The sequence below is a fragment of the Hemitrygon akajei genome, chromosome 2 (genome assembly GCF_048418815.1).
Source record: "Hemitrygon akajei chromosome 2, sHemAka1.3, whole genome shotgun sequence".
Classification (NCBI taxonomy): domain Eukaryota; kingdom Metazoa; phylum Chordata; class Chondrichthyes; order Myliobatiformes; family Dasyatidae; genus Hemitrygon; species Hemitrygon akajei.
Window position 1 is genome coordinate 53,793,238 of NC_133125.1, and position 25,595 is coordinate 53,818,832.

Sequence of the window (25,595 nt, forward strand, 5' to 3'; positions counted from 1 at the left end):
GCGGGTACCACAGAAACGATTTTCTTGAACTAACAACGGGGAACCAGCCCCCCCGACTCAACGGATTGGCCTCATCAAAAGACCCGGGCAAGTTTCTTTTCTCACAAATCTCTCTCTCTCCAACAAGTGAAAACCCAGCAGTCCCCAAAGGCTGAAGCCTGCAGGAACTGAGTGACTTTTATATTTCCATCGGACAATATATTATCCCCTAGACAAACGATAGAGCTATTTCTTATTGATGATTGTTACTATACCCGCGCTTTTAGATTGAGTATTGACGTTGTATATTATCTGAATGTTTGTATTAATCTTATTTTTGTGCCCCTTTATAAATAAAGACTTTTAAAAATAGTACCATCAGACTTCAACGGACCTCTCTATCTTTGCTGGTAAGTGACCCAGTTACGGGGTACGTAACAAGTGGTTTACCAGGACATTGCCCAGATCAGGTGGGCATTAACTGTAATTAAGTTCACAAACTTGTGTTTTTTTTCCCTGGAGGCCACAGGGCGGCCTAATAGAAGTTCATAAAATTATGAGTGATGTACTGTAGATAGGTTAGATGAAATCCATGATAGAAATGTCAAATATTAAAGGATGCACAGTCAGAGAAGGGGAAAATTAAAAGGACACCTACAGACATATCTTTGCACAGGCTGCTAGGAGTAGTGGTGGATGATAGTGGTGTTTAAGAGATTTGGGTAGACAAATATGCAGGAAGTAGAGGAATAAGTATCTTGTGTGAGCAGCAGAGATTTAGTTTAATTTGGTATTGTGTTCGGCATGGACAGTGGGCCAAATGGCCCATTCCTGCACTGTACTGACCCAAGTTCTATGGCAAAGAAACAGTCCAGTGCTATCTTGGGGACAGGGGCCCAAAATTCATGCCCAATTTTCAAGATGATGGAGAAATCACGAGCTATGATAAACTTATAGGGAAATCATATGCTGACAAGAAGAATTAAAGCTGGTGCAATGCACAACTTATTATCAAAAATAAGAAAATTAGGATTCAAGTTACTTGACACGACTTCAGATGTTCTATTTATTTACCACAGTGCTCCTCATCATATCCGGTTTCACAGCCCTTTGCGCTGTCACACTTCCAGGATACTGGGATACACACAAGTGATCCAGGGCCACAGTGGATTTCATTAATAGCACAGGCACTCATGTCTAAAGAAAGCGCAACAAAACACAAACGTGGATTTATCAGGCAAGGATATTCTTAGACGTGCTGTCAGAGGAATTTTTAATTTGATCTCCTTAACCACTACTGCAACCTTCAAAATTTCATCACACCAATCTGTTTTCCTGAGCTTTTTGCTCCCAAGTACTAGTCAAGCAGACTTAAAATTCATACTGGAAATTTCAAACTAATTGAAGAACCTCACTAAATGTCTTTCTCTCATCATAGATACTATGTTGATTAAAGCTGGTCAGCAGTGTGAAAGTAGAAGTCATCAGCTGCTACCAAACATTCTTTTATTTCCCTTGAAAATCCGGTGACCAAGCAAATAACCCCAGGAGTCAGTCGAAGATGGCACCAAGCTGTGACATCTGTTGATTCACACCTCAGAATTAGTTGTGTTTTTAAAACCTTGGTTAATTCTTAATTTTTTGATTCATAAGAATGGTTTGAGGGACAGACAAGAGTTAGGGGTCAGGTTCATTTTCGGAAAAGGGATGTGGGGGAATTAGAGATCAGGACAAAGCCTAAGTCCCCACTCTGTGATTGAAGACACTGACATGGTCGGACTTGTGGTCAGATGGTGGACCAGCAAAAAGGCAGAGAGTTGAGAACCCATGCCCACTGTCAGCAGGTTCCAGAGTTGGAATTCTGTGTGGGCAGGAGCTCTGATGATCCCCTGGATTTATGAATCTGAGAGTTTGGAGTTCAAGGCCTGGTTTTTGGTGATCAGCATGTCCTAGGATCAATGTACAGTCGGCCCTCCTTATCCGCGAGGGATTGCTTCCAGGATCTCTGAGGGTACCAAAAAAACACGGATGCTCAAGTCCCTTATTTAAAATGGCATAGTATTTGCATATAACCGTCGCACATCCTCCCGTATACTTTAAGTCATCTCTAGATTACTTATAGAACCTAATACAATGTAAATAGTTGTTATACTGTAATGTTTAGGGAATAATGACAAGAAAAAAATGTATATGCTCCTCTTTCTCACAACACAAGCAACGAACGAACGAGATGCGAGGCGAACAATAATCAAACAATGAGTAAAGCTTGTAATACCTGTACAGTGTTTGTTACACTGTCTTGTTTAGGGAATAAGGACGCTTTGGAGAAGGCTCAATAATGCTAAAGTCAGGAACTGTGGAGGTTGAAGGCTGAGGATCTTCAAGACTTCAGAATTGTAGATGCTTTAGTTAGAAACATTGTTATAGGAAGCTGTCTCTTATTTTTCTTTGCATCATCAAACAAATCTTGCAAGGTAGCCTTTCTCTTCTATGAGTTTCTTAAGCTCCTCTGGGAACACTGCTGTGGCCTCGGCATTAGCCAGCTTTACATAGCCAGTCAGCCATTCCTTACTAGCCTTAAGTTCTTCTCTTTCGCTCTCATCAACCCCGTCACAGTAGTGCTCATAGAAAGTAGGAGCTTTTTCCATGTATAATTTGGCCATCAACAGGGATATGCTTCCGTGACATGTCCTCTAGCCACACAACTTGGCGAGAGATAGCACTTTACGCTCCCTCTTAGCCTTTGAGGAATTGCTTTGATCACGTAATTGCTTTTTAGGAGGCATTTTTTCCACAGGAACAAAGTAGCAAATGAACGAGACGCGAGACGAACAATGCTCAAACAACAAGTGCTGGAAGAACACTTCCGGATTTTCTCAATTCGCGGTTGGTTGAATTCGTGCATGTGGAACTCGTGGATAAGGAGGGCCGACTGTACTGGACTGAGGCCCAAGGACAAATTGGAGGCCCAGAATCCGAGGACTTTTGGCTGGAGGAAAGTCTGTGAATCTCTGCAAGTCTGTCGGGGATGATGAAGTCTGGTGTCTGCAGGCTTGTCCACCGAAGGCTTTTTAAAGGACTATGTATGTGTGCGGGTGGGAGATAGGGATGGGCTTGTTTTTGCTGTGTTGTTTATTGCTTCTTGTGTTCTGTGGTGCCCTGCTGAGCATTTGTGAACGTGCTACGTTGGCACTGGAATTTGCAGCAGCACTTGTGGGCTGTGGTTGTGGTCCGGTGCACTAGTTGTTAATGCAAATGGCACATTTCCGTATATTTCAATGTGCACTTGACAAATAAATTTGAATCTTGAGTCATGGAGTCCTAGAGCCCAGAAGCAGGCTCTTCAGCTCAAATGGCCTATGCCAATCAAGATTCGTGTCTAAGCTAGTCCCAATTGTCCCGTATCCCTCCAACCATATACCTTTTCAATATTGTTCATGTACCTGCCCCAACCACTTCCCACGGTAGCTCATTCTATATATTCTTATCCCTCAGGTTCCTATTAAATCTCTCCCATCTCCGCAAAGTGGAGTCAGAGTAGGGGCCCCAATAAACATTAGAAGATAAACCTTAAGGATCAACTGTTCAAGACAGCTTGGAAAGGGTTTAAAGCTTATCTAACTTCAAATGAATTACACAAAGGACTAATGAAATCCAGTTTCCTTGTAAAGAGTGTATTGATCCACTTAGTGTTCAATTGTGAACCTCTATTGAGATATCGAGGAGATACTAGCGGCAAAGTGCTGGAATTTCATCAGAACCGTCTTCACAATCGACATCACCATCACACTTCCATTTACCAGGTAAGCACTGGCCATTATGACATACAAAGTCTGATATTCTACAGGTGAGAGTTGAAGCTGATAAGATGAAACAGTCTATTAAAATAATGCTCTGGATAAAACATTATTGTGTTTAACTAACTTACAAGTAGGCAGGTAACTGCCCTAAGTACCTTTTCTGAACCAATTTTCATCTCTGTTCTTAGTTAGCTGCTATTAGTTAGCCTATTTGCTTCCTAAATTTTATGGAAAATTTAATGTTTATTTTCTATCCAGCAATTCATACCAGGGTAGCTCATATTTTGCCAAACACCCAAACAAAAACAGGCTTTAAAGCAGAAATCTGGTAAGACAAATGCTTACCTCAACTTGATAGACAAGGCTACACAAGATATTTACACTCTGGTCCATGCACTTCAAAGTGCTTGAAATGAATAAATAAATTTTAATATGTACTAATTAAGTATGATTTGTTGTATGAAATATGAATCTGAGTGGCTGAAGTTGAGAACAACAGAATTCACTTTAAACCAACTTCACATATTTTGCAGCACCGGAACCACCGTTTAGGACTCCCTGCAGAGTTTTCATTAGCATCTACAACTATTCAGAATAGATAGCACATCTTGCAATGAGAATTGGGCTATTGTTTTCTCCCCCCCCCCCCCCCCCCACAAATTGTATTCTCTTGCACCAATTATACTAAATAGACAAAGATCTCATCAATTAAACTGCCTTTTCCAGAGGCATTTGGCAAGTGTTCTCATCTGATTTCACTTCAAGATTTTGGAACCATTTTGCTCATATACATTAATAAAGTTCTTACATAAATTCTCTATTTTAAAAAAGAAGCTTTTCCAAATGCTGTGGTGTTTGCAGAGACCAGTATCAAGTAAATTAGGGATATCTACAAAGTGAAGATTCTGCTCCAAAGCGAACATCACACAGATTTCAGTCTTGGTCTCATGGTTGATTCCTAACAAGTGGAAATTCTGAAATAATAAAATAACTAGTGTTAAGTACACACTGGGTGGAAGTTTGCTCAAAGCATTCTCTCCCTGAAAAAGGATTAGAGCCTTCCCGGCGCATATGAGGAATAAACTCTTCTCTGGCTTCCAGCCAGTGCAACTATCAATTATAACCAATGTTTTGATGACAAACTCTGCTGCCTTCATTAGAGAGAAGAAGCTATTCATCATTCTCTCCCTGTCTACAATTTGACGTGGGACAGTGCCTGACAATTGAGCAGTGTTCACATTGGACTGAAGTTGAGCTCCGGACATGGTTTGCAATGACCAGCAGTCAATTAAACCTGCAAGTTGTGTCAGCTTCTCAGCCAGATATTTGTATTTGCTGAATCAAGTTTAATCATCCTTGATACTGAAATATAACCAACTATGAAAGCCACTGTTTATTGCACCTGAATCTCTTGTTTAAAAGAGCCTGGTTCATATTTCAACTCAATCTTACAGCAATTCTCTATGCATTTCCCTTGCTGTCCAAGTGGAAACCAAATTATAATACCCAATGACATGCATACTAATTGTAGTATTTACCACTGATACATTGTTTTCCATCTTCGAATAATTGCATACCATCTGAACAAACACAGGTGAATTTAGTCAAATTAATACTGCTCTGAGGAGCAGGGAGACACAGGTATTCACAGCCTCCATTAACATTGTCATTGCACCAGTTTCTGCCTGTTGAAAACAAAATTTCAATAGACTAATGTTATGAGAGCCTCTGATGTATATTGGAATTAAAATCAGTGCAATTGATAGAATTGAGAAAACAGGGCTTCCAATTAAACAAAATTGGAAGTTTACACACTTTACAAAGCCTAATTTACAAAATATAAATCAGCATTACCAAGATTCTATTTCAATTAGAAACCATATTAGTCCTTTGTCAATATAAGAAGACCCATTGATTATCTTTCAGCAATTTATGGCATGCAGAAAGGGAGGTTCAAGGGCAAAACATTCTAAATATTATAAATCTGAAGTGTAATACCATGCTATCGACAATTTAATGTCATATTTCAGTTTTATCAAGCAGCATGCAAGAATTGGGAGTATACCACAAACAGCTGACAACATTATTTAAATTCTGAGTTCAAATTTATTACCTGATGGCTGAATTAAATCGTGGTAAACAATAATATCATGAGGTTCATCAAGATTGGAGGCCAAAGGTACTACATCAGCTCCTGTGAACTTGTTGGCACTATAGATTTTTTCATTCTCGTTATCAATCCAAAAGACACGATCCTGAAAACAAATCCCATTTGGAATCAAACCACATTTGAGTGACCACCACTAAAGCAATAAAAATTACAGCAATACATACTCAGTCAATATCCCTTAGAATCAGAATTAAAACAGAATATTTTTATATGAAGTACTTGCAACTTTCTCATCCACAGTCAAACTCCAAGAATATCCAACAGCCCCTTACATATTTACTAGGTATATTTCAGTTGTCCAGTGATATTTTCAAACATTCCATACATCTCCAAGTAATGCACTTAATGGCCCATGACTTTGAAATACTACCACTTCCACTGTCACATTGAAAGATTGAAATCCAGCATTAGCATCATCACATCTTGGTTTTGGGTCTAAACATAGAAGAATGACAAAATTGCACACCAGCTTAACTTTGAATAAGAATTATTCTTGACTCTTCGTGAGACTCCAAACATCAATTTTATGTGTTTTACAGGCACTGGTCTCAGAGATAGCTAGATCATACTGGATTTAGTTTGGTGATGGACTTAACAATGAAGTCACTGCACCAACGCAGCTGCCAATCAAAAATCAGTATTGCCTCAGAATTGAGGCAAAAGCTTTTATGCATAGTTCTCCACTGCCAGCACTGAAATGGGCCAGAAACGTTAACTAATCCAGTTTACACAAATGATGAAGCCCAACATGAATATACTGGAGGCAGTGCCTGGGCCAGAACAGCGGACAGTTTCATATGGAACTGCCAGTTCTGTCCTATGTAATTATATTCTGCAGGAGTGCTCATATTCATAAGTCAATGATATGTAGATCAATAATGGTAACCAATTTAGTTACAGCCCAAGATCACAGAACACTCTGTAACAAAAGCACTGTCGCTATCTTACCTCAAACACAGATATAGCAAGAGGATGGCCAAGGAATTCTTCAGATTGCAATACATTTCTTCTATCCTGACCATTCAGATCCACGCTCGATAACATGTGCAATTTTGAATCAACCCAATAGAGGCGCCTTTTCACGAAGTCTAAGGAAGAATTAGGTGATGTATGAGGTTTTATTCACTTCACAGAATGAAAGTTCAGTTATCCACTTACCCAGTGCAACACCATTTGGCCACTGAATCTCTCTGGTAACCAACAGCTGGCGGGCAGCACCATTCATTCCTGCTTTCTCAATCTTTGCTGGCTCGCCCCAGTCTGACCAGAATATAAACCTTTCAATCCAAAGCAAGAACCAGCTTTTAATTAACAAAGTCTGCTTGGTTGCAGAGACTGTTCTTATGCTGTTACACAGCCACTACATTATAGTAAGAAAATAATCTAACACGCACTTCTAGTTGGTCAAGTTATCCATGCATGAAACATGCTCTCTTCTTCATTAAATTCATAAAGCAAGAGCCTATATGCAAACCAACGTGTTTTTATCCCCAAAAATATCTCAGACTGAAGCAATTCTACATCAGTCAGAAGCCTCCAAATTTGTTTTATTCAGAAAATATCATAAAAGTTTAGTTATCCACCTACCCAATGCTACTCCATTTGTCAACTGACTCTCTGGTAACCAACAACTGGCTACCAAATCTGCTTGCCCTCATTTAAAACGTGCAGTTCAGGATTCTGACAAAAGTTATTAGTACTGCTATCATTTTAACTACAAGTTATTTAACTACCCTGCATGTTTAATTTCCAACTGATCCTAAACACATTGTATTGGTATGTGGATAATCATTGAAAATTACCCAGACAGTGGATCAACAACTATGGATGCTGGTTCCTTCAGATCAGTTTGAAAAAGAATCTTCCTTTTTTTCCCATCAAAGTTAGCCACGGAGAGTGTTTTAGTGCCTGCATCTGTCCAATAAATGTTCTTGTAGATCCAGTCAATAGCAATTCCCACAGGGATTTTTACATCCTTAATAGCTCTGGCGACCGTCTTTTTACCATCGTGCTCATCCAATGATTTACTGCAAAAAGAAAAGTGGTTACAGTAATATACTTTAGAAGTATTCAAAATACATAAGCAGTTAAAACAAGCTAGCTGTTGCATTAATAGTCAAGTTGGAAGCAATAATTATGTTGTAGAAAGCAAGTATAAAATAGGCTGCTAGTTGAAAATAGAGGGGGAAAAGTTCTTCCATTGATAAATAAGGATTTATCCGAGGACAGATTTGTCCTATTTATGTTCATCCATCAGCATAATAGGACATTCATGAAGTAAACAGCTCGAAGTCTGAAAACTGTTAACTAGATTAATTAGATGCATGGCTGAGGAATAAACTGCACATAGAAAGGGCAGTTGCAAATTAAGTGATAGGCGTCAGTTTGCACAGGCACAATTCTTTTTTAGAGACACCATTGTAACTCGCTCTTCAGCCCAAAGAGCCCCATTGTCCAATTACACCCATCAGACCAACCAACCTACTAACCTGTACGTCTGTGGAATGTGAGAGGAAACCCATGTGGTCACATCAGTAACAAAGAGACTCCTTACAATCACAGAATTGAACCCAAACGCATGCGTTGTGACGACACACTATCCATTATGTTAGCCCTTGTAGAGGGGTGGAGAAGGAAAAAGACTGGGGAGATTGCAAACTATCTATGAAGAACACAGATCACTATACAGGTAGTCCCCGAGTTACGAACGTCCGACTTATGAACAACTCGTACCTACGAACCGAGAAAGGAGAACGCCGTCCTCCATTTTAAGTCAAATCGCAACACCGTCCACCATTTTAAGTCGTTGCTGTTGACACTGTGTTGAGTGTGTAAGTTTGTATTTGGCTTAAATTTTTCTTAGCAAGATTCACCCTGAACCCTGACTCCTCCCCCTTTCCGGTTGGCTGGTGGCGCAGTAAGATCAGCGCCAGGCTCGAGAATGGAGGTTTCCGAGTTCCATCCAGTGACAGATCACTTCCAAGCGCGCTCTCCATCCGTGCTGGGTTGATGTTGAGCTTGCAACTCGACCTCGTAAAAAAAAAAACACTGCCACCTCCAGTTTACATTCCCATGCGGAATATTGTGGAGGATGAAATACCCAAACCCAGCACAACCCCCACTTGTCCCATTTAACCTGTCTCAATGCGGTCAGTGGACTTTAGGACCTGGGGAATTCAGTGCGGTGGTCCTTAGGACCTGACGGAGCTCAGGAGCCGGTGAAGCTCGAGACCCCCCCCCCCCCCCCCCCCCCCCCGTTGACTAGGGCTCTTGTGATTCTCACAAAGGAGGGGGCCGAGGTCATAACACAGTCAATGATCAGAACAACTTTAAAGAATAAAGTGAGAATAATGGAGCATAGAACCATAGAACATTACATTACAGCACAGAAACAGGCCTTTTGGCCCTTCTTGGCTGTGCTGAACCATTTCTCTGCCTAGTCCCACTGACCTGCACCTGGACCATATCCCTCCAAACCCCTCTCATCTATATACCTGTCCAAGTTTTTCTTAAATGTCAATAGTGAGCCCGCATTTACCACTTCATCTGGCAGCTCATTCCACACTCCCACCACTCTGTGTGTGAAGAAGCCTCCCCTAATGTTCCCTTTAAACTTTTCCCCCTTCACCCTTAACCCATGTCCTCTTTTTTTTTCTCCTCTAGCGTCAGTGGAAAAAGCCTGCTTACATTCACTCTATCTATACCCATCATAATTTTATATACCTCTATCAAATCTCCCCTCATTCTTCGACACACCAGGAAATAAAGTCCTAGCCTATTCAGCCTTTCTCTGTAACTCAGTTTCTCAAGTCCCAGCAACATCCTTGTAAATCTTCACTGCACTCTTTCAACCTTATTACTATCCTTCCTGTAACTCAGTGACCAAAACTGCACATGGTACTCCAAATTCAGTCTCACCAATGCCTTATACAACCTAACCATAACATTCCAACTCTTATACTCAATACTTTGATTTATAAAGGTCAATGTACCAAAAGCTTTCTTTACTACCCTATCTACCTGTGACGCCACTTTTAGGGAATTTTGTATCTGTATTCCCAGATCCCTCTGTTCTTCTGCATTCCTCAGTGCCCTACCATTTACCTTGTATGTTCTACCTTGGTTTTTCCTTCCAAAGTGCAATAACTCACACTTGTCTGTACTAAACTCTACCTCCATTTTTCAGCCCATTTTTCGAGCTGGTCCAAATCCCTCTGCAGGCTTTGAGAACCTTCCTCACTGTCCACTACACCTCCAATCTTTGTAACATCAGCAAATTTGAAGATCCAGTTTACCACATTATCATCCAGATCATTGATATAAATGACAAATAACAATGGACCCAGCACTGATCCCTGTGGCACACCACTAGTCACAGGCCTCCACTCAGAGAAGCAATCCTCCACTACCACTCTCTGACTTCTCCCATTGAGCCAATGTCTAATCCAATTTACTACCTCACCATGTATACCTAGCGACTGAATCTTCCTAACTAATCTCCCATGCGGGACCTTGTCTAAGGCCTTACTGAAGTCCATGTAGACAACATCCACTGCCTTCCCTTCATCCACTTTCCTGGTAACCTCCTCGAAAAACTCTAACAGATTTGTTAAACATGACCTACCAAACACAAAGCCATGTTGACTCTCCCTAATAAGTCCCTGTCTATCTAAATACTTGTAGATCCTATCTCTTAGTACTCCTTCCAATAATTTACCTACTACCGACATCAAACTTACCGGCCTATAATTTCCCGGATTACTTTTAGAGCCTTTTTTAAACAACAGATCAACATGAGTTATCCTCCAATCCTCCAGTACCTCACCCATAGATACTGACATTTTAAATATATCTGCCAGAGCCCCTGCAATTTCAACACTAGTCTCCTTCAAGGTCCGAGGGAATACCCTGTCAGTTCCTGGGGATTTATCTACTCTGATTTTCCTCAAGATAGCAAGCACCTCCTCCTCTTCAATCTTTATAGGTTCCATGACCTCACTACTTGCTTGCCTTATTTCCATTGACTCCATGCCAGTTTCCTTAGTAAATACAGATGCAAAAAAACCATTTAAGATCTCCCCCATTTATTTTGGTTCCATACGTAGACGACCACTCTGATCTTCAAGAGGGCCAATTTTATCCCTTAGTGTCCTTTTGCTCTTAGTATACCTGTAGAACCTCTTTGGATTATCCTTCACCTTGACTGCCAAAGCTACCTCATGTCTTCTTTTAGCCCTCCTGATTTCTTTCTTAAGTTTTTTTTTTGCACTTTTTATACATCTCAAGTACCTTATTTGCTCCCTGTTTCCTATACATGTCATACATTTCTCTCTTCTTCTTTATCAGAGTTCCAATATCCCTAGAGAACTAAGGTTCCTTATTCTTATTCACTTTGCCTTTAATCCTGACAGGAACATACAAACTCTGCACTCTCAAAATTTCTCCTTTGAAGGCCTCCCACTTACCAATGACATCTTTGCCAGAGAACAACCTGTCCCAAACCACACTTTTTAAATCCTTTCTCATTTCTTCAAATTTGGCCTTTTTCCAGTTTAGAACCTCAACCCAAGGACCAGATTTATCTTTATCCATGATCAAGTTGAAACTAATGGTGTTATGATCACTGGAATCAAAGTGTTCCCCTACACACACTTCCGTCACCTGACCTAACTAGTTTCCTAATAGGAGATCTAATATTGCATCCTCCCTAGTCGGTACCTCTATATATTGATTTAGAAAACTTTCCTGGACACATTTTACAAACTCTAACCTATCTAGACCTTTAACATTATGGGAGTCCCAATCAATATGTGGAAAATTAAAATCCCCTACTATCACAACTTTGTTTCCTGCAGTTGTCTGCTATCTCTCTGCAGATTTGCTCCTCCAATTCTCGCTGACTATTGGGTGGTCCATAATACAACCCCACTAATGTGGTCATACCTTTCCAGTTTCTCAGCTCCACCTATATGGCCTCAGTAGACAAGCCCTCTAATCTGTCCTGCCTGAGCACTGCTGTAACATTTTCCGACTAGCAATGCCAACCCTCCCACCCTTCATCCCTCTGCCTCTATCACGTCTGAAACATCAGAACCCTGGAACATTAAGCTGCCAGTCCTGCCCCTCCTGTAGCCAAGTTTCACTAATGGCTACAATGTCATAATTCCACGTGTCAATCCACACCCTCAGCTCGTCAGCCTTCCCCACAATACTCCTCGCACTAAAATAGACACACCTCAGGAGATTATTACCAACACACACAACCCTTCTATTTGTGACTTTGCATGAACCGTTAAGATAATTTATTTTCACCCCTGCTCAACTATCTACTCTGGCACTCTGGTTCCCATCCCCCTGCAAATCTAGTTTAACCCCCCCCCCCCCCCCACCACCAATAGCACTAACAAACCTCCCTGCAAGGAACACAAAAATACAACTGCAGATGCTGTGGATCAAAAGAATCCCCTATCTCTATTACTGGGCTTCGGCCTCTCTTCCCCCCCCATTCCTGATGAAGGGTCTCAGCCCGAAACGTTGGCTGCTCTTTGCTCACGGATGCTGCCTGACCTGCTGAGTTCTTCCAGCATTGTGTACGTACCTGCAAGGATATTGGTCCCCTGTAAATCAGGTGTAACCGGTCTCTCTTGTACAGGTCCCACCTGCCCCAGAAGAGGTCCCAATGATCCTGAAATCTGAAATCCTGCCCCCTACATCAGTTCCTCAGCCATGTGTTCATCCTCCAGAGCGTCCTATTCTTACCCTCACTGGAACGTGGCACAGGGAGCAATCCTGGGATTACCACCCTTGAGGTCCTGCTTTTTAACTTCCTACCAAGCTCTCTATACTCAGTCTTCAGGACCTCCTCACTCTTCCTTCCTACGTCATTGGTACCGATGTGTACCATGACATCTGGCTGCTCACCCTCCCATTTCAGAATGCTGTGCACGTGATCAGAGACATCCCTGACCCTGGGAGGCAACAAATCATCCGGGAGTCTCTGTCGTGACCACAGAACCTCCTGTCTGTACCTCTAACTATTAAGTCCCCTATCACTAGCACTCTCCTCTTCTTCATGAGCATGTGAAAGGCCCTGCCCCGATGAAAGCTACAATTATTACTAAGCAACACAGTGGTTTAATTATTGAAATAGATATGTTTCTTAAGTGTTTTATACGCATAGAAAGGTAAAATATATACTATATACTAAGACAAACGTTTGACTAAGTGATGCTAAACAATACCGGATGTACTTGTTCCGACTTGCGTACAAATCTGACTTAAAGACAGACTCAGGATCGGAACTTGATCGTAACCCAGGGACTGCCTGTATACATTTAGGGGACAAAACCAGGTTACAATTTTCCAAAACGTGTTTATTGAGAATTGGAATATTGGGTACAGTTTTGGTACCCTGTCATAGGAAAGATGTCATTAAGCTGGAAAGAGTGCACTGGTTTATGAGAATATTCCTGGCATTCAATGGGCTGAATTATAGGAAAAGTTTGGGCAGGTTGGGGCTTTACTACATTGAGCATAACAGAATGACGTTCAGTCTTGTAGATGTATACAAAATTATGAGGGGCACAGATAAGGAGAATGACCCCTACAGAGAAAGGGAATTGAAACTAGAGGGCACATGTACAAGGTGAGGGAGAAGACATAAGAAGTTCAAAGGACATTTATCATCAAAGTACATATATGTCACCATATACAACCCTGAGATTCATTTTTTTGCAGGCATACTCAGTAAATCCAAGAACTACAACAGAATCAATGACTGCACCCAACAAGGTAAACGAACAACGAAAGTGGAATAGACAATAAACTGTACAAAGACAGTAGAAAAAAATAATTAGTAAATGATAAATAGTCCTTGAAAGTGAGTCCATAGGTTGTGGGAACAGCTTAGTGATGAGGCAAGTGATCCCCACTTGTCCAAGAGCCTGATGATTGAGGGGTAACAATTGTTCCTGAACAGGTGGTGAGAGTCCTGAAGCTCCTGTATCTTCTTCCAGATGCCAGCAGTGAGTGGAGAGCATGGCCTGGGTGGAGGGGGTCCCTGATAACGGATGCTGCTTTCCTGCAACAGCACTCCATGTAGGCATGCTCAATGGAGTGGACGACTTTACTGCTGATGGACTAGGCCATATCTACTACTTTTTTTTAAAAGGATTTTCCATTTAAAGGCATTGGTGTTTCTATACCAGGCTGTGATCAACCAGTCAACATACTCTCCACCACACATCTGTAAATGTTGGTCAAAGTATTAGCTGTCATGCTGAATCTCCGCAAACTTCCAAAGAAGAGGTGCTGCTGTGCTTTCTTCATAATTGTACTTATGTGCCGGGCCCAGGACAGATCCACTGAAATGATAACACCGAGGAATTTAAAGTTGAAATCCCTTCCACCTCTGATCCTCTGATGAGGACTGGCTCATGGACCTCTGGTTTCCTCCTCCTGAAGTCAATAATCATCTCTCCTTTGTCTTGCTGACACTAAGTGAGACGTTGTTGTGGCACCACTCAGCCAGATTTTCAATCTCCCTCCCACACGTTGATTCTCACCACCTTTGATTTGGAAAACGATAGGGATGGCATCAGAAAACTTAAATATGACATTGGACCTCCGCTTAGCCACACAGTCATAAGTATAAAGTGTTACGCCCGTGGCCCCCTCCTTTTTGAGAATGGCAGGATCGCTATTGATTCGAGTCAGGAGACCCAGGAAATGAGAGAAAGACATGCAGAACCCACAAAGAGTTTGGAATGTGTCCTGGCCTCCGAAAGGCGGAACCATTGATAACAGCTATTGTCTCTTGGAGACAGACTTGTGTATTGCATCCTGCACGATGCATCGAAGCCCCCAGGCAATGAACCGAGGGGGGGGGGGGGTTTGGTGGAGGGATTGCATCATCCCACCCTGATTGACATCTGAGACCCTGTGAGTCAGGATAAAAGAGGATCTGAGGAACAGCCCCTTCAGACGCACCCGAAGAAATGCTAGAACTCCTGTAACAGCGTACCAGCGAAAGCCAGTGGAACCAGCCCACGTGCGTCCTTTTCCATTTGCCTCGGAATTGGTGGATCTTGCCACGGAAGCACAGCTTTAGCTAACCTCGAAGGGGAAATCAGTCCCCCAACGACTCTCAAAGGATTGACATAATAAAAGGAATGGGCAAGTTAAACCTCCGTCTTTCTCTCCAACCAAAAAGCTGCAGCTTGAATGAACTACAGTGACTTTTATATTTCCATCGGACAATACATTATCCCCTAGACAACGATAGAGCTATTTCTTATTGATTATTATTATACCCGCGCTTTTAGATTTAGTATTGATGAAGTATATTATCTGTATGTTTGCATTGATATTATTTTGTGTATGTTTATCAATAAATACTGTAAAAAAATAGTACCATCAGACTTCAACGGACCTCTCTATCTTTGCTGGTAAGTGACCCAGTTACGGGGTACGTAACAAAAGTAACAAGAGCAAGGGGATAAGCTGACGGAGATTGTGAAGAAGATGTTGTTGCCAATCCAGATTGACTGGAGTCTGCGAGTGAGGAAATTGAGGATCCAATTGCACAAAGGAGTATTGAGGCCAGAGTTTTGAAGCTTATTGATTAGTTTTGAGGGGATGATCATATTGAACGCTGAGCTATAGTCGATATAGAGCATCCTGAAGTATGCATCTTTACTGCTCATATGTTCTAATGAAGAGCCAATGGAATGGCATCTGCTGTGGTCCTGTTGTAGGAAACAGGTAGGAAAACTGAAACGGATCTAAGTTGCTTCTCAGGCAGGAGTTGATGTGTTTCATCACCAACCTCTCAAAACACTTCATCACTGTGGATGTAAGGACTACTGGACGATACTCATTAAGGCAGGTTACAATGTTCTTCTGAGGCACCAGTTTGATTGAGGCTATTGGAGTATAAAAGTATAAATCCTAAGACTACTATTTGCTATGCATGTACCCAATTTAGTAGGAGAATGAAATCCTAAAAATGTAGAAGACAATGGTGTGTTAATGAGAGGTAGCTAAGAGATGTAGATTAGAACATGATTAAGTCAATTGGTAGAAACAATGGTGGCAAGATGTACATGTGGTACATGTGATACGCAACTATAGACCGATTACATATGCTAATGCAACTGGACCAGGAGATTGCTATAAAAAATGCTGTGTCCGAGGATCGGTGGGCAATCAGCGACTAGCTCAATGACTGTCTCAGCTTTGATTTGCAAATTAAAGTTTAACCCTTCTTGAAGAATCTTCTGCATCTCTTGGTCATTTGTGGGGCACGGCAAACCACGACAAGGCCTGCTTGAAGCAGGTGGGTACCCAAGACTGCCAAAGTGAGAAATGAAAGATATTGGTGAACACTCCAGTCAGTTGATCAGTACAGGTCTTTAGTACACAGCCAGGTACCCCATCTGGGCTGGATGCTTTCTCTCTCCAGAAGGATGCTCTCACATCAGCCTCAGAGACTGAAATCACAGTGTCATCAGGGCTGGGGGAGTTACTGAAGGTGCCTCCATGTTTTGATGGTCAAAACAAACATAGGAAAGGCTTAGATGGGCATTCTGATGATCATGGACAGGTTGAGCTAGAGTACAGCACAGAAACAGGCCCAATAACTGCCTACAGTTATACTTCATGATTCAAACTACAAATGTGATAGAACTGGACTCCTGCTTATCACAGGTGTTACTTACTATTTTCTCTTCCAGAAATTTTTACCTGAATATTGCTTGATATACCAAATCAGCCCAGAAGATTTTCCGAGTTCCAATGTCAACATCAAGTGCTACAGTGTTTCTTAACTGGTCAACAACTTGAGTGTATTCCAAATGCTTCAGTCCAATTTTCCTGATGTCATGGCCGTTGACAAAAATTAAAGTAGGTTCATCCCCTGTTTTAGAAAGAAACAAAAGCTACTCTCTCAGGGCTCCACAAGTTTAGATAACAGATAAAATACAGGAAGTTGCTGGTTTCTACTTTCTGAAGAGACCAATGTTACTAATAGAATCCCTTGTTCTTCCATACCCTACTCATCTTTGAGCGAGGATACAAAAGTGGGAAATTCATTTTATGAAAGGCAACACATGGCAGAAAAAGGAAGTCACTAAAATCTTTTACATAAATATATCCTTTTATGTCTGTCCAAACGGTGCATTAGATCCGGGATATTTTGTTTGTCTGCTATAAGATACAAATTCCAAGTTTTGTTCATTGGGTATACTACTTTACAAAGGATTCGGGCACCCAAGGAGACAAGATATTAACTAGACAGCTTATCTATAATAACGTTTCTAATGATGCAGAACCTGCTACCAAATCTACTAACCCATGTTAAGTGACGAGACATAATGGGATTTCATTGCCATCAGATTGTTCCTTCAGTTCAAAGGGTTCGGACTATACCCACTTAAGCTCTGATCGGACTGGAGTTGAAAATAATTCTAGCATTACTTCCTTAGACTAGAAGTGGAGAGGCCAATTTGTAGTAAGATGGCTTCAAAACTAAAAGGCTATCTAATTAATGAAGAATGAAATGAAACATTATTTTATCTAGGGAAAGTCAAGGCACCACATCGATGCTATGTGGAAAGTTAGTGGATAATTTGGCATGAAGAAAATAAAAACAGCAGTTCACTGTCCCACTTGGCTGGAGATGTTCTGCAAAATAAGTTCAAAATAGTCATTTAAGTGACACTTAACACGGTACGTACCTTGAGCCTTGCAACTCCCACTGAGTGGATCCAGATTATATCCTTTGTGACACTCACATTTAAAGCTCCCCTTTAAGTTGACACAGATTTGACTGCAGATCTCCAGATTCTGACATTCATCAACATCTGCAGGACAGAGAAAAACAAATACTTCATACTTATGTTCATGCTAATTTCCAAGGAGACAGTCAACTTGACTTGCCTGCACAAGAGTTTCTGCCAAGCAGTTCAAAGCCAGGAGGACAGTCACATTGATAACCAATGGGAAGATCTCTGCAGATGTGAGAACAGCCACCATTGCTCATCAAGCATTCATTCAAATCTGTAAAGAAAAAGAGTTTAATAGATTTATACTATAAAAATTAATTAGCAAACTTGAAGCAGAGAATCACACTGTGGAGACAAGGCTGATCTGGGATCATTTCCAACAGGCAGAACCATACTGGAACTAAGAGTCAGCCAAGAATCTTCTTTGCCCAGAGGTACTGAATTTTTGAAGTTCTCTACCATTGCAGTTCTGAGATATGTAAAATTGATTTTATGGATAGTGCAAATATAGGGTTAGTCCTGGACAAAATGGTCAAGAAACCAAGATCAGCAATTATCCTAATAAACACTGTAGGCACAAGGGGAAATATTTCATCCTCCTCCCATTTCTTGTATTCCTAAAATTAGAGTAGCCATTAGCCATCTGCATTTCATTAGGGAAAACACACTTTAAATAAATTTAATATTGTGATTATTCAAATAGGATCTTGACATTCATGTTGAATTTATTGTTGACTGCAGGTACAACACTGCCTTTGTAAGCTGTTTACAGTGAGAATTTATAATAAAATTGGGAAAAGACAAGATTTTAAACAGAATAACTGAGGAATAGTTCAAAAATAAATGTAACAAATCCAATTTGTTAGTAAAGCAAGCAAACTGACACACACACAATTTCACATTTAAATGAGGAATAGAGTTTCTGACTTAGGAAATGTCATGGAGACTCCATTTTGCAGCAAATGGAGTGAGATGTGTTTTATCGCGGCTCTGCTTTTTTATATATTCTACATTCCACTGACAGACTCGTTTTAAGTCTGAAGATTTATTACTTTTGTTGAAGGATTTATGATTTAATTACGATGGCCGGAAGTTGATCTGGCATTGAATTGAGAAGCTGCAAGACCTTTCCTGAAACAGAACAAACTGAACAAATAAAGAAATCGGAGGAATCCTGTTACTCTAGCAGAAATATTCTCCTCAATAAAAGATATGAAGTTTGAATTTGGATCGCTTAACACCAAGATCGATAAGCTGACGGATACTAATGGGAAGCTCGAAAAATCCATTTTTAATGTTCAAGAATCTCTGCAAAATTTGGACTTTCAATTTCAGACGCTCAAGCAGACTACTCATCGAATTGAGAGGGAACAGGAACAATTCAGGCAAACTATTAATGAACAAGAACTGAAGATGTCATCTATGGAAAAGAAAATTAATGAAGTTACCTTGGAATTATCAAGAACAAAGAAAAAAATGATTGATTTAGACAGCAGAGCAAGTTGGAGTAATTTACGTATATTAGGTTTGCCTGAAAATACTGAAACTGGTGACCTGTTAAAGTCCTTCTCAGATATGCTGTATTCACTTTTTAGTGAGGTACTTGAAGCAAGCCCTGTACTCGACAGGGTCCACAGAATTCCAGGATTTTGGCGTTCACCTGAATTACATACCCGGCCAATTGTACTTTGTTTGCGTTATTATACAACCAAAGAAGCTCTACTCTGGGAGGCTAGAAAAAGAGGGAAAATAATCTACAAGTCAACTGAAATTCATATAGTCGAAGATTTTGCTCCTGAGATTTTTGCCAAAAGGAGGAAATATTGGGAAGTGATGATAGAAATGTATTAAAAAAATGCCGTCAATCGCTTCGCTATCCTGCGCGGCTGGTAATTGTACCTCCTTATTCTCAGCCACAGAGGATTTTCTCCCCTGACGAAGGGTGGGAGTTTATTAAGAACTTCAAAGTTAAGCCGACTGTAACCTGAATAGGTAATTTTGACTTATGAGATGTTCACAGATGCTTTGAGGAAAGTCTATTCCATGCTTTATGGATGTCCATATGGGTTTTGGCTGATTTAATTCTTCTCTTTATGTGTTAATAATTACTATATATTCATAGTTGCTTTGAAGGAAACCCGTTTCATATTATGGATGTCCGCACAGAACCTGGTCTGAATTATTTTTTCTCTATCTTTTCGCTTGTCTTAACATTAATATAGTTTTAGGTTTGAGATATATATATATATTTACTTACTTTTTTGTACGACTTGTAAGTTTTTTTAAAAAGCAAGAACTTCAGTTGCAATATTATTTGCTTGGATTTATTCTTTTTTGAATATGTGGTTAATATACTTCAGATGAAGTTAAGATGGCCGTTGCCAGTTACGTTTTTATTATTGTTAGACATAACACTACAGTATTTGAAATTTGTTTATCTCATTTATTATGGCTAGAATCAGTGGGATAAATATTACATTTTTTTAATATAGCTGCAAAATAGAGGATGGGGTCGGGGCCATTAGGTTTAGCATGCAACTTTCTGATTGGTTGCTTCTTTCTTTTGGGCTTTGGGGGAGGGGAGAGCTATTAGAATAGGGTTTTTTTCGACTGGGCGGTTCTAATGAGGTTACATTTTCTCTCAATTATGTCGTCACTTCTGGTCAAATCAGTGCTGTTTTTTTCTTTTGGATTAGTGTGCGCTTGCGCAATAGCTTTTTTTATAAAACTTTAAATTAAATCTTAAACATGGATCCTAATAAAATTAATATAATCTCTTGGAACCTGAATGGCATGAATCATCCTATTAAGCATAAAAAGATTTTTTAAAAATTATAAACACTTAATGCGGATATTATTTTTGCGCAAGAAACTCATGTACGGAGACAGGATGAAGATCGCTTTTTCAAATTCTGGAAGGATTATAACTATAAGGATGTATCCAGAGATACCGGCCACGTGACAGATGCACTGCCACCTGGCTAGTCGGAGGACACACCACATGCCAATCAACATTTGGTCCCTCCCAGCTAATCAATGCACACCTAAATTATTGGTCACCTTAATTGGATTATCTCACCCAGCCCCATGCTATAAAAGGTGAGACTTGTGTCTGGCTCGGCCTCTCTTACAGACCACCTCATTGAAGGTAAGTGCATTGATTTATGTTTGAAAAGGTCTATCGTTTGTCCTGGTAAGGGAGCCACAGCTATCCAAGGTCAAGGGGGATAGCTGTCGTAGTGCTTTTCCCTTGTTCTTTGTTTGTGTAACCTTACCCTGTCCCCACACCACTTCCTGTGTATTGTAGTTGCTTGTGTTGACCCGACTTCCCCTTGTAAATAAATTCCTTATTATTAAAACTGTGTGTGTCCAGGCCTCTACTGTTGAGACTCAAAGAACCAGTTATTTTCCATCACAACGAAGATAATAATAATAATAATTATTATTATTATTATTATTATTATTATATATTATTTATATCACCTTATCGACAAATAAAGTTAGAGGGGTATCTATTTTTGTTAACTCTAAAATCCCTTTTGTACATATTAATACTACTACTGATACAATTGGAAGATATTTAATTGTCACTGGTTTATTACGTGGTCAAAAGGTAGCTTTGGTTCGTGTATACGCACCTAATTCAGACAGTCCTGAATTTTCTAAGAAGTTCTTTTCTGAGATACCGAATCTGAATGAATACAAGGTGATTATGGGCGGTGATTTTAACTGTTGTCTAAACCCGGCGATTGACAGGTCATCAACCAATCTGTCGCTTCCTAATAAAGTGGCGGCCTGTATTAATTCTCCTCTACTAGAATATGGCCTGGTCGATATCTGGAGATATAAACACCCTAATGACAAAGATTTTTCTTTTTTCTCACACATTCATCATAAATACTCAAGAATTTATTACTTTTTTCTTTTAGATACACAGTTGCTACACTCCGTTGTTGAGTGTGCGTATGACATCATTGCGCTGTTGGATTATGCGCCTGTGAAATTAACCCTGAAGCTCTCTGACAGTCTTTTGAAAATGTCACAGTGGAGATTGAATCCCGTATTGTTACAGGATCCAACCTTTGTTAGTTTTATCAAGGAGCAAATTTCTATATTTTTCAAACTTAATACAACTGAATGAATGTCAAATTTGGTTATATGGGATACGATGAAATCCTTTATCAGGTGACAGATAATTTCATATTCAGCAGCTTTAAGAAGGAAAACCAAAGCAGAACTTTTAGTGATTACTAATAAAATTAGAGAGATAAAGCGTATTCAGTAAGACCTACTGAAGATCTATATAAGGGTTGAACTTCAAACACAATATGATTTGCTTTTGACCTTTCCCATCGAGCAGCAAATTTTTAAATCCAGAAGTCTATTTTATATACATGGTGACAAATCAGGTAAACTGTTGGATGGTCAGTTAAAGGCAAACATGTTCAGAAGGCAGATTTTGAAAATACACAGACCAGATAGAACTGAAACAATAGACCCTTATGAAATTAATAACATATTTATGGATTTCTATTCCAATCTTTATCAATCTGAATTCCCTGACAATACTATTATTATGAACAGATTTTTGCAAAAATTAAATATACCTAAAATTTTGATCCAAGATATTGATACACTAGATGCACCTATTAAACAAGAGGAAATAACTAAGGCTATATCCTCTATGCAACTAGGGAAAGCTCCGGGACCAGATGGATAGAGTGTGGAATTTTATAAGACTTTCAATGAAATGCTTACACCACATCTTTGTCAAACTTTCACTGATTCTATATCTTCTGGGAATCTTCTGAAAACTTTTAATGAGGCGTTAATTTCATTGATTCCTAAAAAAGGAAAAGATCTATCTGAATGTGCATCCTATTGACCTATCTCCTTATTGAATGTGGATTTTAAAATTCTCTGTAAGATTTTAGCCAATAGACTTGAGAATGTTTTGCCTACTGTTATCTCAAATGATCAAACTGGATTTATTAAAAATAGGTATTCACATTTTAATATTCGAAGATTGTTAAATATTATTTATTCCCCCTCAGTTAAAGAATCTGAATGTATTCTGTCTCTGGATGCAGAGAAAGCTTTTGACAGGGTGGAATGGCCTTATTTGTTCCAGGTTTTGAGGAGGTTTAATTTTGGTCCGGGATGTATTTCCTGGATCAAACTGATTTATCAAGCTCCGATGGCTGCAGTTATAACCAATAATCAAGAATTTCCTTATTTTAGACTATATAGAGGAACCCATCAGGGTTGTCCTCTCAGTCCTTTATTACTTAATTTGGCTTTAGAACCACTTGATATTGCTCTTAGGGACTCTAATTCTGTTCAGGGTATTAAGAGAGGGGATAAACTACATAAGGTTTTGTTATATGCGGATGATTTATTAGTTTACATTTCAGACCCTAGGAAATCTATTCCCTCTATGCTAGCCATATTTACTGAATTTAGTATTTTCTCTGGATATAAATTAAATTTTCACAAAAGTAAATTATTTCCCATTATTAATTACTCTGATTGTTATGATCAAATACCTTTTAATATTGCTAAAAATTATTTTACCTATCTTGGTATTAAAATTACTAAAAATTTTAAAGACTTATACAAGTTTAATTTCCTTCTTCTAATTGAATATACACAACAAAAGTTTTCCAGATTATTGCCTATGATGATGTCATTAATTGGTCGAATATATGCTATAAATTTAATGGTAATTTTACAAAAATTTTTTATATATGTTTCAAGCAGTTCCATCCTTTGTCCCAAAAACGTTCTTTGACAGAATAGATTCTATGATCCTGTCATACATTTGGAATAATAAAAGTTCTAGCGTGCCAAAATCTTTATTGCAAAAATTAAAAAAAGATGGTGTTACCAAATTTTAGATTTTGTTATTGGGCAATTAATATTCATTACATCACCTTTTGGATTTACGATATAGATAATCAGGACTGTCCTTCATGGTTAGAATTGGAGGAGAACTCGGTAAGGGGGTTTTCTTTGGCTTCTTTACTGGGGGCTCCTCTTCCTTTTTTGTTCTCTGGGATAGGTAGACAAGGTCTTAGTCCTATTGTTAAACATACATTAAAAATTTGGTTTCAGTTTCGCAGATTTTTTGACTTAAATAACTTTCTTCTCTCTAGTTACATCCATTTTAACTTTTTTTTAAACCATTAATTCTGGATAAGGCTTTTTTAACATGGAAAACTAAGGGAATAAAAACTTTCTTAGATTTATTTTTAGAGGATTGTTTAATGTCCTTTTCGCAGTTAGTAGATAAATATGATATATCTAATGCACTATTTTTAGATACTTACAAGTTAGGAATTTTTTTACATGATTTCTTACCGAATTATCCATTTGTTCATTTACCAAATATGATAGATGCTATTTTTCAGCTCAAACCATTTCAAAAAGGATTGATAGCTATTATAAATAAACGCTTAATGAACTCACGTATGATACCTAATGATAAGGTTAATCGTGCTTGGGAAATGGAACTTCAGGACTCGCTTTCAGATGACCAATGGAATAAAATTTACTATTTAGTTAACAATTCATCTATCTGCACCCGTCACTCCTTGATTCAGTTCAAGGTAGTGCACAGGGCACATATGTCAAAAGATAAACTAGTGCATATTTTTTCTAAAATAGATCCCACTTGCGACAGATGCAACACTGAGGTGGCTACTCTAACTCGTATGTTTTGGTCTTGTATAAAGTTAAATAGTTTTTGGAGAGATGTTTTTAGAACGTTATCAAAAGTCATAGGTGTAGACATACAACCCAATTCACTTACTGCAATCTTTGGGATCACTCTGAAGGAAGCAGGAAGTGTTCCTGCTTCCACTCAACATGTGACAGCCTTTTCAACTTTATTGGCTAGGAGAGCCAATATAATTTTTTTAAATCAATAAAAAAAAGATTGAAAATGAAAAAAGGAAGTGTCATTAGGTACAAATTGCAGAATGGTTGGAAAAGGAATTAGAATTTCAAGGAACACTAGAGATTGAAGGCTTCAGGGCAAGAAAATGTTGATCTTCTAAATACACATTGGTGGAATAGAGCAAGCAGCTAGAGAGCTCATCCATTTTCAAAACATGTTGACATTTATTGCAACTTCTCAAATGTAAGAGCCACCTTTACAAGCCAAAGTCACTTACTACATTTATCACGTGGTTCATCACTCCAGTCCTTGCAATCTTGTTGCTGGTTACACAGTTTGGATGCATTTATGCATTCTCCGCTTTGGCATCTGAAATTAAAAGGGCCTGCACAGTCTGGAACTGGAAGGAGGAAGAGGTTTTATTTATAAATGAGTTGAAGCAAGGAATTAAAAGATAGTCAGAAAATAAATCACATACTTACTCTTGCAGTCAAATTCATCACTGCCATCCGGGCAATCCTTAAAACCATCACATTGCTTGCTTTCAGGAATACAGCTACCGCCACATTTAAAATAATCAGGCTTACAGATCTTAAGTGCTGAAATGAAAATTAAATTTAAAGATTAGGGACAAAACGCATCTTGTCTTTAAGATGCCTTTTTTAATACTTAATTTGAATATAAGGGACATTACAATATATCTAGAACATTCTCAAACAAAGTCAAAACTGAGGATCTTTTTCAAATAGATACTGTAATTTAAAAAATTGACATAGAAATAAAATCAATACAATTTAACACATTGTTTCTGGTGTGTCATATCTGAATATACTTCACGATATCAACTTTATCAATTTGTTAAATCCAGCTGTTCCACTCTACGCATGTAAAATGCTCCTGAAACAAAAACTGCATTTTAAAAATGATGGAAAAGTATTTTAAAAATGTATTTTAAGTAGTACAGA

The 25,595-nt window shown here is 39.2% G+C and overlaps 2 protein-coding genes across 2 annotated transcripts in view; both read right to left on the minus strand.

Moving 5' to 3' along the window:
- Positions 1 to 1,203, minus strand: part of LOC140741831 (prolow-density lipoprotein receptor-related protein 1-like) — a 109,206-nt gene extending 108,003 nt beyond the window's left edge. The window contains 1 exon segment of the mRNA XM_073072279.1: positions 1,054 to 1,203. Within this exon segment, the coding sequence (XP_072928380.1) occupies positions 1,054 to 1,174 (121 nt within the window). The 5' untranslated portion in view covers positions 1,175 to 1,203.
- Positions 1,204 to 3,686: 2,483 nt separating this feature from the next.
- The window catches only part of LOC140720674 (uncharacterized), a 189,719-nt gene continuing 167,810 nt past the window's right edge, over positions 3,687 to 25,595 (minus strand). Inside the window, 11 exon segments of the mRNA XM_073035523.1 lie at positions 3,687 to 3,820; positions 5,318 to 5,464; positions 5,893 to 6,034; positions 6,898 to 7,037; positions 7,108 to 7,226; positions 7,752 to 7,976; positions 16,693 to 16,864; positions 17,685 to 17,810; positions 17,887 to 18,006; positions 24,908 to 25,024; positions 25,113 to 25,229. Coding sequence (XP_072891624.1) covers positions 3,687 to 3,820; positions 5,318 to 5,464; positions 5,893 to 6,034; positions 6,898 to 7,037; positions 7,108 to 7,226; positions 7,752 to 7,976; positions 16,693 to 16,864; positions 17,685 to 17,810; positions 17,887 to 18,006; positions 24,908 to 25,024; positions 25,113 to 25,229 — 1,559 coding nt within the window.